Below are 12,363 nucleotides of genomic sequence, written 5' to 3' on the forward strand. Positions count from 1 at the left end.
CTCGAGCACCCGGGCTCGCTCGAGCAATTCATGCGGTCCCGGCCGATTTCCTTCTATTTTCTATGTGAAAATACCATGGCTGGGTCGAGCATCGATAACTCGATCGCTCGAGCATGACACCTGGTCCCTGTGTATTAATTTACTCTTTGTTGCTTCTGGCTAACCCGAGCAGAGGTGTCAACATTTTTCACACCTTCGACGGTCAGAATGCATCGGTTAATTTAAAATTTTCGCACGCCGTGAGAATTGTGTGGTCTATTCCGCGACTATCATAAATGTTTGTTTGTCGGTATATTTGATCTGATAATGAGCTTAATTATTGATGAAAGATTGAAGAAAAGTTTTATTGATCAAATATTGATCAATTACTGTTTGTTTTAGATTAAACCAACTGTGTTATTATTTATTGCATCTTTTCTATGGGACTGATTATTATGAGATCTTAATATTTTAATCAGCAGTTGTTTGCATGCAGATAAAGAAAATAATACAATCTTTTCATAAAATTGAGACGATAATTATGAGATCTTAATTTGGAGAAGTAAATTACGAGTTCGAGTACAGTTTTTCAAATAAAAGCGGCAGAAATAAGAAAAAAACAGATTTATAATTTGAAAATCTTCCATGTCGTTTCGCTTACCTTCTCTATATTGTCAATACCAGACCAGTTGCTCCGGTACCTTCTTTATATTGTCAAATCATGTCCGTGGCTCCTTTGCCTTCTCAATATTGTCAATCCGAGCAATCTAGTGAAGGACCCAGTCATGGGGGGATAGCTAGATCGGAAAAACCGAAGCCGTCAGCAACGGGAAAAACTGGTATAAAGCGGAAGCTTGATGTCAAAACTATTGAGGTGAAATACAACGCTATCATGGAGGTCGAAAAGGGTCAGAAGTCCAAGGCTCAGATAGCCCGAGATTTGAAGATCAACAGCAGCACGCTGGCTACATGGGTGAAAAACGCCGCAAACATCAAAGAAGGGTATCTTACCTACAGTCCGAAACGGAAAACCATGAAAACGGGAAAATGGGACGAATTAGAGTCGGCGCTTCTACAATGGTTTAAATTTGCAAGGGACAAAGAAGCAGTACTGTCAGGTCCAACTCTGATTGCGAAAGCTGAACAATATGCTCAGAGCCTGCAGATTGAAGACTTCCATGGTACCACGGGATGGCTCCATCGATTCAAAGAACGTAATGGGATCGTTTTTCGATCAATCAATGGGGAAAGTAGGAGCGTAAATGACGTTTCGGACGACATGGAGGCATGGAAGAAGACACGTACTGACCTTCTACAGAGGTTCAACGCTGAAGATGTCTACAATGCCGACGAAACTGGGTTATTTTTCAAAATGTTACCCGAGAAGACGTTAGACTTCAAAGGGGTCGACTGTAATGGCGGGAAACGAAGCAAAGAACGGTTGACTGTAATGGTATGCACCAATATGTCCGGCACCGACAAACTGCCATTGTTTATAATCGGTAAATCTGCGAAACCCAGATGCTTCAAGAACGTCAAAACCTTGCAGACGCAATATACAAACAACAAAAAAGCCTGGATGACGGGGCAGATCTTTGAAGACTGGCTCAGGAAAATTGACCGTGAAATGAAACGCCGCGGCAGACGTATCACAATGGTTGTAGACAACGCACCTTGTCACCCGAAACTAGAGAACCTCAGTAATATTGAGCTGATATTTCTACCACCAAATACCACCAGTAAAACACAACCGATGGACCAGGGAGTAATCCAGAATCTCAAAGTCCATTACAGAAAAAGAGTCGTACTCCGCCAGCTTTCAGCCATTGACAACGACCATGACTTCACGTTGTCAGTACTAGATGCACTCCGTCTTCTTCAGCAGTTATGGGAGTGCGTTACACCAACAACAATAACAAACTGCTATCGTCATGCAGGGTTCATGTTACAGATCATCGATGAGCAGGGAGATGACGACGACACCGATGAACTTGACGATATACCACTTGCTAGACTTGCCAGTATGGGTACATCATCCGAATTGCTTGGTTCGTTTTTGGATTTTGACGACAACGACGCAACAACATCAGCCTCTGCTACAGACCCTGAAATCATCAGTCAGGTGATCGATTCAAGAAAAGAGATCTACGAAGATAACATGGCCGACGACGATGACGAGGATGACGATTTCCAGCCGCCCCCGCTTCCCACCGCTGATGAAGCCATGGCTGCGCTAACAACCGTTCGAGAATTCCTCGAGTCTATGGAAGACACACACAAGGAATCCAAGTTGCTTTGTACCATTTCACGAACAATTCTTAGGGGGAAAATGACTGAAGTGAATAAACTCAAACAAACGTCAATTAAGATGTTTACCAGAGATATTAATCAGTAAATCATTCGAAGGACGTGCTAAAATATTGTGTGCAAACAAACATAAAGTGATTTAAACAGTTAGTGCTCAGTGTTTATCTTAGTGTGTGCCGATAAAAAGACAATTTTCATTCATGAAGGATTTAAAAAATAATTAAAGTAAGAACAATTTGAAATTTTAAACCTTTAAATATTTCATGTGCTAAAATGAATGTGCTTTGTTTTTAACGTTTCTTGTACTGTTTGTATATCCTTAATTTGTTACATGATACGCTTTCGTGCATGAATTTATGAAATGAAATGAATGAATGAAAATCTAATTTCTATATGCACTTGTTGATAAATAAAAATAAAAAGAGTAAAAGTCTTAATTGTTTTTTCACATGTGCCATTTACAAGTTACATATTGAAACGTCTATCATAGATAACGTTTGTAATACGTTTTTTGAAAATGTCACGAGTGTATAACTATTACGCATCACCGTTTCCTCTGCAAACGATCCCGATGACAATTGGTAAAACAAATTTGATTTTTCTTCGTATGTTGGTTAATGTTTGGGTCGCTCGAAACCATGGATAACTCGAGCATTTTGCTCATCCCCTTGCGACCTCGAGCGAGCGGTGTTTCACTGTATATATATCAGAAATGCTTTACAGTAATATGTCTTTAATAAAAATCTAACCGCAAACATCTTTGTTGATTTCTTCCAAGATTGTTCATTATATTTGAATGTCTGCGGTTCTTTTTAATAAAATCAGTTTTTTTAAAAGCACCCGTGTCATTTTGTTGTGTAGCATCATTTTCTTCAGCTGGGTCTTCTGCCTGTTCAGGAGTTTGGTCTGGAACAGGTTCTGGTGTTACCTTTCTTTCTCCCTCAAGCTCGGCTTCAGGCTATTAGCATACAGATTTTGCTGTTATTTCACTTAAATCACAGTTTTCAGTTTTGATAAATAATATTCAAAATTACAATGAAATTAAAAACAATTCTGATTTTAGAATTTATCACATCAAGAAATTTATCAAATGCCTCAGACACCTACGGACTCGAACTGTAATTTCTCAAAAATTTATCAAAAATTCATCAAAAATGAGAAAATTCTTTAATTTTGAAATATCAATTCTAAGATGTAAATCTATCCACTTTTCACGTAGCTGAAGCTTCTGCCTTACAACAGGATGAGGAAATGATAGTTCAATTTTGAATAATACTAGTAGTTATGAACAGACAGATTTAAAAACCAATGCTTGCCTGTTCATTTAAACAAAAATACCTTTTGCTCAGCCCGTGGAACAGGTTCTGGATCTGGGATTTTTTGAGATCCTGGTTCTTGTTCTGGCCCAGCCACTAATTCGGGTTCAGGTTCTGGCTCTGGAACAGGTTCAAGCTCCGAGTTCGGTTCATTTCCTGGAGCAAACTTTTGCGACGTCTCTGGTAAACCTTCATCAACATTCCCTAAAGTGTCCCGTGATGTGCCAAGAGCTGAATTCACTGACAGATCTGCATCAGGTATTTTCTCATCTTCACCTATTCCAGCTGAAAAAGTCATAATCATCATCGCGGCCCAACTGATAAAAGGGTCATCTTTTCAAATTGTGACAGAAACATTTTCCAAAATTTAGATATTCGTTGTATTTGTTTTACAAATAAAGATTTTTTTCAGTTCACTTAGGAAACCATGCAACAACACCATCCTCCAATTCATTTATAGCAGAAGGCAAATAGGCTCTGTTTTAAATTCAGTAAAATATTCTTTTCGGAAAATGAAAAAAAAAATGTTACTATGAATTTTCCAACTTAAAATGTCAGGGCCTCTTACAAATTTCCTGATGAAAAGTCCTGGAACTTTCATCTTCATCATTATCAATTGTGCAAATGAGTTCTTGCACGCAAAATGCCAAGTTTAACATTAACCACCAATATTTGAAAAAAATAACACTTGAACAGAAATTTTATTATTAGTTGGGTTTTTTTCCGGAAAAAAGACAACTTGGTAGAATTATCAGTCAATATATGCAACATTATGGGTGCGGTTCTTTTCTTCAGCAATAGTTAGTTGAACTCAGGTGCATCCATTCATTCTAGAAAGCCAGTAACTTAATACTGAACTTACTTTAGTACTTTGCTGTACAAAGTAAATTGTTCTTTAAAATTACAAGTGCAGATAAGTAGTCCTTGGTTATTTTTCTATATATTTAAATTCTGGTATCATTTATTCCTGAAACTTTCTGCGTACGCGCCAACTAACTTAAAGAGAGCTTAAAATAAATCTGCAATGCACCGTCGTGACCCTAAGGCGCCTGAAACATTCAAAACTTGTGTTAAACCGATAGGTTAGTGTTTTAAACATGAAATTATCTACTAAAGTTTTCTTCAACCAGGCAGTTAGTAACAATTTCTTTCCTTGTGTGTCAAAACCACGCGACCCAAGTTCTTTTTGAAGTTCATCGACTTTTAACTTACCATGTTTATTTGGATCAAGCTGACTCATGTTGGCATATCAAATGATATGTTAAAAGTAAAATTGCATCAGTATATGAGATGGTTCGTTAGACTAGGTTTTATAACATTCCGCGCACTGCAACGTTTTAAAGATGGAGGAAATGAAGCATGCGGGTCAGGTAAAATTTGTAACTATTAGTTTTCGTTTCAAATTTTTACATTACAAAGGTGTTATTACAGCAAGTGAGCGCGAGAATCTCTCCTGTTAAAAGAACCCCCAAAAAGTGTGATAATAACAGAAGTTTTAGGCTATACATTTGTAATTGTTGCTTAAGCAAAACGGTTATCGAATATCATTAAAATGTGCTAATTCGTATCTAATAACATTAGCACATGATATTTCTTTATAAAGCAGCATTGACTACATTTATCACAACATAAAATTCTGTACCTTTCTGTGTTTGTGATATCTGGTTAGCATCATTCCAGCTTACAAGCGATGTTCCAAACGGGTCTGTTTCTTGATAAGAATAATTCCTAAGAAATTTAAAAAAAAAGTCATGAATACATATTCAGAATGTATGTGTTTGGTTTTTTTTTTCCTTGTTTTATTTTAAAAACTAGTTTATTTATATATTTGACATTGAAAGCTCCTGATTATCATAATCATAGAATATCTGTTCAGAGTAGACGTTATCAAAGACATACCAGAAATCCGTTAACAAAGTGCTGATTTTGCTCAAATAACATTCGGAATCTTTCCATGGTGACAGGTTCTACAAGATACAAAGCAAACTTATATAAGCCACATCTCACTTGTTCTTTGCAACGTCTTGATAACGATATATTAATGAAAACATTTATTTTCAAATACAAACCTGAGGCAATGAGTGTGATATCAAAGTTTACGCTGTTTTTACACGCTAATAAATATGATTGAATTGATCTGTTTTCATATTTGAGAAATCGTTATATTTAAATTTAAGTTCGGCTTGAATATTTGACTAGGTCGGTAGCTGGACAGGCAGCTAAATTGTATGATTATCATTACACATTTTGTGTCGATCCATAACCCCGTGTAAAACGTGCTTCAGAAAAAAATATTAACAACATTTTCAAATGAATGCATATTTTCTTACTGACTTTAGATACTTCCCTATGAATGTGAATTATTGATCTAGAACATCCAGTTTTCAGGGGATCGAATTTTGATATAAAACTGTTCTCCGACTTAAGTTCCATAACGACATAATTGTTGATAGTAGATGACAATGTGTTAGGGCAAATTGAAGCATACTATGTTTAATGTTTCCACTTTCACTTGCAAAATTTCAATACCAACTATATCATTAGTTTTCTACTTTGTTTTATTTGAATCACTTTTAGACCGTAGATATTTGTTCCGTTCGTACAGAATTAAGTCTGTGCATCAATCGAGAATTCCACTTAGGTGAAATTACAAACGTAAAAAACTGCATGGCGTTTGAAATTCACAATTTCTTATACATTAAAAAAAGAACATCTGAGTATGTATTTCTTATTGCTAAAAAGGTCTGATACATTTCGCCCTTTGTTGAAAATTTAATTGAATAAGAGTGAAATACACTGCCACTATCAGTAGCTCAACTGACAGTTTTCCAAATCCCAAATGTCTGTTAAGATTTACTCTTAGATTTTATAGTAATTAAAAACCCATTGTTATCATTGATATTTTATGCCAGCTTCCCTTTGTGAGATGATATTACGATGAAAATAGCTGATACTTTGAACATTCCCAAATTTGAAGGCGGCAACGAAACACAAAGAAATATTAAAGGCAATTTGTTTATTGAAAAGTGACAGGTAGAAGTAATCATTAAATGGAGATATTGTTCTTCATGATCCACAGCTAACATTTGGGAATAAGTGCTCAACTGAAGAAAATGTGTTTAATGTGATGGGAAGAGAAAATGTGGCTTTTATTTCATCTTTCATCTCATAAAAAGAAACAAACGGATTGTAATTTAGCTTTTTAAAAGCTAGCCTTATATAAACTACTACATCACGAAATGTGTAACACAAGGTCAATGTCAATGTCATTTTACACTTAACAACAATATTTTCATGATATTTGCAATAACACGTGAAATTCAGGATGATTGAAAAATATCTTTCTAAGTTTACATGTAAAAATCCGATTGTTCAACTGTTCATTTTTAAATGACAATATTTAACGTAGTCTAAACATATAATTCAAACACCCTGAATATCAAAGCTCCTTTACAAAATAAAACATATCGGTATAATTATATTTACATATTTTATCAGTGTGTTATATGATGTGAAAGCAGTTGTAAGTATGTCTAAATGTTCATACTTTATTAAACTGCATAATTATATGATATAGAAGTAATATACTATGAGGTTCATCCGGTATTCAACAATGTGGTGCTGAATCTCTGTGGTCTCTAGGGATATTCTGTGCCGGGCTCTGAACCTCGACAGAGTCCACCCACAGCTACTTGGGGTCTCTCCTTCAATACACAACATGCAAAGGGAAAAAGGAGGAACATACCAATGAGAAGAATCAATCCGCATTAACCTTTCAGGCTGAAGTATTGGAATGCGGAGGGTTTCTTCAACAAGAAAGCTGAACTTGAGCATAGTCTCTATGAGAAAGACATCAATGTCTGTTGCAGACGTAAAGGAGGCATCATGACATTGGTCAGGAACAACATCAGCGCTGTCGAGACCAACACGCATATGGATGACTCCGAGTTCCAAGTTCTGGGCCTCAGAAAGAACGAGTTCAGTTTGAAACTTGTGAACATGTACTGTCTTAGTGACAAAGCTCTGTCCCTTGACAAAGTTACAACTGATGAAATAAGGTTCATCATTGTAGGAGACTTTAACAGTCACTCTCAAAGCTGGGGATATGACCACCTGTATAAACGTGGAAAGGAAGTGGAGACCTGGCAAGACGATAATAAGCTAAACCTCATCAACAAGCCAGATGATCCCCGAATCATGATCCCATGTCATGCGGGAAGTCAATAAACAACTAGGAGCTAGCGACCATCGCCCAATCCAACTTATTATGGACCGTATAGCCTCTACTTCACCTAGCATCCCCAGATAGAAATACAAGAAGGCCAGGTGGACCTTTTACCTGAGTGATGAGCTCTGTAAGGTCATCAGAGTGGAAGGTAGAGACATCGACCGGGTTGTCAAATACTTCAACGCCGGTATACTTAAGGCTGCTTACAGCGCCATTCCAAGGGGAGCAAGAAAGGACTATAAGCCCTACTGGAATGATAAGTTGGAGAATCTACAGGCAAAGTTATCAGAAGCCAGGGATTTAGCAGAAAACAATCCTTCACAAGAAAGTAACCTCTCTCTACAGCAAGCCAAAGGCTGTGGAGATTGACGAGACAGCTGAACGATGAAGGAACAGGAAGGGACTCAGTCACTTTGGAAAAGAATGGTGAACTGTTGACGGGTAAACAAGCGGCAAACACTTTTGCCTCTAACTTCCCCATCAACAGGAAACGGCAAAGGGAAGCCCGAAGAGAAAAAAGGGAAAGACAGACAAGCCAAGTGGCACCAGAATGCATGAAGCAGATGAGCTACAGACAGCTCTTAGGCAGTTGAAGACAAAGAAGTCTCATGGACCAGATGGAGTCACAAATGAAATGCTGACCCATCTAGGCGCTGAAGCAATTTTCAAACTCCTTGAAATTTATAACTACAGCTGGACACAAGGACTGCTTGCACAGATATGGGAAGAGGCAGTCATGATCCTCATCCACAAGAAAGGGAAGGATCTAAAGAAGGCTGCAAGCTACCGCCCAATCAGCCTAACCAGCTATGTTGGAAAGACAATGGAGAGGATTGTGAATGCACGCCTGAAGTGGTACATGGAGACTAACAACATATTCGCAACGCAACAAGCCTGGCTTCAGACAATTCCGCTCCACTGAGGACCAGACCACGTATCTATCGCAAGAGAAAGAGGACGCCTTCCTAGAGCAGAAAGCCGTGCTTACAGCATGGATTGTTCTGCAGAGGGCGTTTGACAAAGCCTGGTCTGATGGACTCCTCGTCAAGCTGATGAGGACTGAAGTAGGAGGTCACATGCTGAGGTGGATTAAAGCATACCTTTACAACAGGAGAGCAAGAGTCAGTTTAGAACATGCCAGCAGTAGGAAGTTCCTGTTGCGTCATGGTGTCCCACAAGGCGGAATCTTATCCCATACACTCTTCTTGCTTTTCATCAATGATCTGGTGTCTGAACTACCGAAAGGAGTTAAGGCTGCTCACTACGCCGACGATCTGTGGTTATGATGTAAGGACGAACATGCTACTACAGCCACATACAGGATGCAAGATGCCATCAACAAGCTTTCAGCTTGGTCTAAAGATTGGTGTGTATCGATCAATACAGAGAAATCGCCCACCACACTATTCTCCCTGTCGTCAAAGCAGAGGGCGGGTAAAATCAAGATGGGAAATACTTCGCTGCTTGAAGCAGACGAGGCAAAATACCTCGGAGTGACCTTTGACAAACGGCTAACCTGGAAGCCCCACATTAGTCAAGCAGAAGGGAAGGCCCTAGGAAGCTTGCCATGATGCGTAAACTTGCTGGAGCAACATGGGGAGCAAATGAGCAAATACTCAAGACAGTAAATCAGGGAACAGTGAGACCCCATTTAGAGTTTAGCTCAACTGGTCCACTACTGCCAACTAACCAACAGGCTTTAGACAAGGTTCAGAACCAAGCATTGCGGATCATGACAGGTGCTACAAAGTCTATACCAATCTCCTTCATGGAGAAGCTAACAGGCATATAACCGTTACAAAACAGAAGACATGCAAAGGTTCTACTTCAAGCAGAGAGGTTCAGGTCTTTTCAAGACCGTCCCATGAAAGCCAAGCTAGATGGCTACACAAAGAATCAGCTCAAACATAGCAGCTTCGTACATGAGGCAAAGAAACTCAACCGAGAGTTCAAAACTGAGCTGAGCATACCAACGACTCCCCTAGGTAGTGAAGACATTATAAACCCACTAGCGAATGATCTGTCCTCAGTGGCTGTGATACTTGCTGTTCCTCGTCTTGACCGCGAGAAGCAAGATGATGAAGGCATCCGGAAGAACCTCACACTTGCTATGATCAATGAAGACTATCATCCGGAATCATGGACTCGTGTCTATACAGACGGATCAGCCACATGCACCGTCAAAGGTGGAGGAGCAGGAGTTTTCATTCAATACCCATCTGGCAAGAGAGAAACACTACATGCAGCCACTGGAAAACACTGCAGCAATTACAAGGCAGAAATTGAAGCACTCATGAAGGCCGTCTCAATGGTTGAAGACTCGGCAGAAGAAAGCTCCTCAGTCGTCTTTCTCACAGATGCACTGTCTGTCATGAAAGCTCTGATCAACAATAAAGCTCTGCAGTTAGCCAGGAGAATGCAGAGCCTGAGTATAACCTGCAAAGTAGCACTTCAGTGGATTCCATACCATTGTGGACTTGCAGGCAATGAAGAGACAGACAAAATGGCTAAGCTAGGATCTCAGTCAGAGCAACCAACAGAACCTGTGACTTACGATGAGAAAGTCACAAAGATCAAGGCTCTAACGGGACCAAGGATGGAGGAAGATGCTTTTCATCTCCTTGATCGGTCTGAACAAGTGATGATGGTCAGGCTTCGCTCAAGGCACAACAAGCTCAATGCTCACATGTACAAGAAATACAGGCTGGCATCATCGCCAACTTGTCCATTTGTTGAAGAAGATCAGCCTGCGGAACATATACTTCAAAGATGTAAAAGGTATGACCAGGAGCGATCTGAGACTTGGCCGAAAGATAGCTTAATCCACCAGAAACTGTATGGAGGCATTAAGGATCTGCGGCAAACCACAAGTTTCATCGAGGGTATTGGTCTGACAGTGTAGTCGCGAAAGACAAGAAGAAGAAGAAGTAATATAGATATATGTTTAACACCAAACTTCTTAAACCATTCCCAAATTATGTCATTCATATCAATATTGAAAGCTTATAGCAAAATGATAGCTTATCTATATATGGTAGTGACCTATAGTGAAACTATAATAATACCTTTATGTTTTCAAATTTACATCTGTCTCCGCTTTTTATTATCAGATCCACATTTTAACAATTCAGGCAGGTGTAGGATTGGACCATAGAGGTTGTTATTATGAATGTATACCTACTCGTTTCGTCTATACTTACACAGAGTAAAAGTTCGTAATCCTGCATGCCATTTTACTGAACATTTTCATTAAGCAGATATGCAGTTGACGTGTTTAATAAGTTTATTTGTTACTAGTATTAATGAATCTTATACTGCACATAAACCCTTTTAGTATGTTTGTATGGTTAGCAGTTGTTTCATTTTGTGGGCCCAATTATTCAATAATTATTGGACCACACACAGTTCAGTATTACATTATGTGCTTATTGATATTGTCCTTAGAAAGCATTGAGTTCATTTTATATACATGTGTATTTGTTATGCAGAGTTCTTTATCTTAAGATACATTGAATTATCTCCCAGTAAGACATTTGACGGAATTGCAATCAGAAAATAGATAATGCTTTACCTGATCCCAAAATTATCTAGCTGAAAAATTCAAATCATTTACGAATCATTGGTTAACGAATCACGAGTGTTTGTAATGGTCCGAGTACAATAGGCACTTAAAATAGTAATGGTCTGCGTGTTCGTAACGAAATCCGCAGTTACACGTAGAAATATCCCGTTAGTAATGCTAATGCATTTAGATTGCTACAGTTGTTTCTTATTTCGCATGATATATTTGGAAATAAATCTGTCACCAAATAGAAGTAAGACGGAACTGTGGGGGCTTGAATATTTTTTTACGTTTGTGATTGAACGCAGAAATTTGTTGAGTATTACGTGTGTCTATGACTAAATTATTCTATGTTTCAATAGACAAGTGTATACCTGAATTAGAATAAATTTTGAGACGAAGAGCAACTATGTCATAATTGTCATTATGTCTTAAATCAGTGTAGTAGTACCACTATTATCCAAATAGATTCTGGTAAAATAGTTCCTAAATTAGATATCCTGTACAAGGGGAAAAAGGTTTGACTAAATAGAAGAGATACACAAATATATTAACATTATAATTTTATCATAAGTGAATAGTGGTAATGGCCATGGCTCAGTAGATAATTTTAAGTAACCAAATAGCTTACAGGAAAACGAAGACAGCCCTGGAAGCAGATGCTGACTTCGTTCCGTTTAAGATACTTTTACAAAATAAGAGGCGGGTTGCAAATACAGAAACGCCATACACAGTAGAGTCCAAATGCGTTGTTAAATTCCCTTCTGAAATTTATAATCACTGTCCCAATAATAAAATTGAACAAGATCATTTTGAAACAGGTCAGTGACAGCCCTGCTCATTTGTAGCAACATACACATAAGAAAGAGAGAACGAAAATTAGTTAACTTCACAGATAAACCACCATCCGATCAATGTTATGTACGTTTGGGTGTAAACAAAAATCTAACTTAATGTTAACAACTAGAATT

The 12,363-nt window shown here is 38.3% G+C and overlaps 2 protein-coding genes across 2 annotated transcripts; one reads left to right on the forward strand and one right to left on the reverse strand.

The window, feature by feature from the left end:
- Positions 1 to 700: 700 nt before the first annotated feature.
- LOC128558617 (tigger transposable element-derived protein 4-like) lies at positions 701 to 2,374 on the forward strand. Its single transcript, XM_053548482.1, has one exon. The coding sequence runs from the start codon at positions 701 to 703 to the stop codon at positions 2,372 to 2,374; it is 1,674 nt and encodes a 557-aa protein (XP_053404457.1).
- A 645-nt stretch (positions 2,375 to 3,019) lies between these two features.
- Positions 3,020 to 4,842, reverse strand: LOC128558637 (protein TsetseEP-like). The gene is made up of 3 exons (XM_053548555.1): positions 4,815 to 4,842; positions 3,625 to 3,887; positions 3,020 to 3,244 (listed from the first exon to the last, which is right to left on the reverse strand). Exons 1-3 carry the CDS (start codon positions 4,840 to 4,842, stop codon positions 3,020 to 3,022), a joined length of 516 nt encoding a protein of 171 aa, XP_053404530.1.
- Between the last annotated feature and the right edge of the window lie 7,521 nt (positions 4,843 to 12,363).

This window comes from Mercenaria mercenaria, chromosome 1 (assembly GCF_021730395.1).
Source record: "Mercenaria mercenaria strain notata chromosome 1, MADL_Memer_1, whole genome shotgun sequence".
Taxonomy (NCBI): Eukaryota; Metazoa; Mollusca; class Bivalvia; order Venerida; family Veneridae; genus Mercenaria; species Mercenaria mercenaria.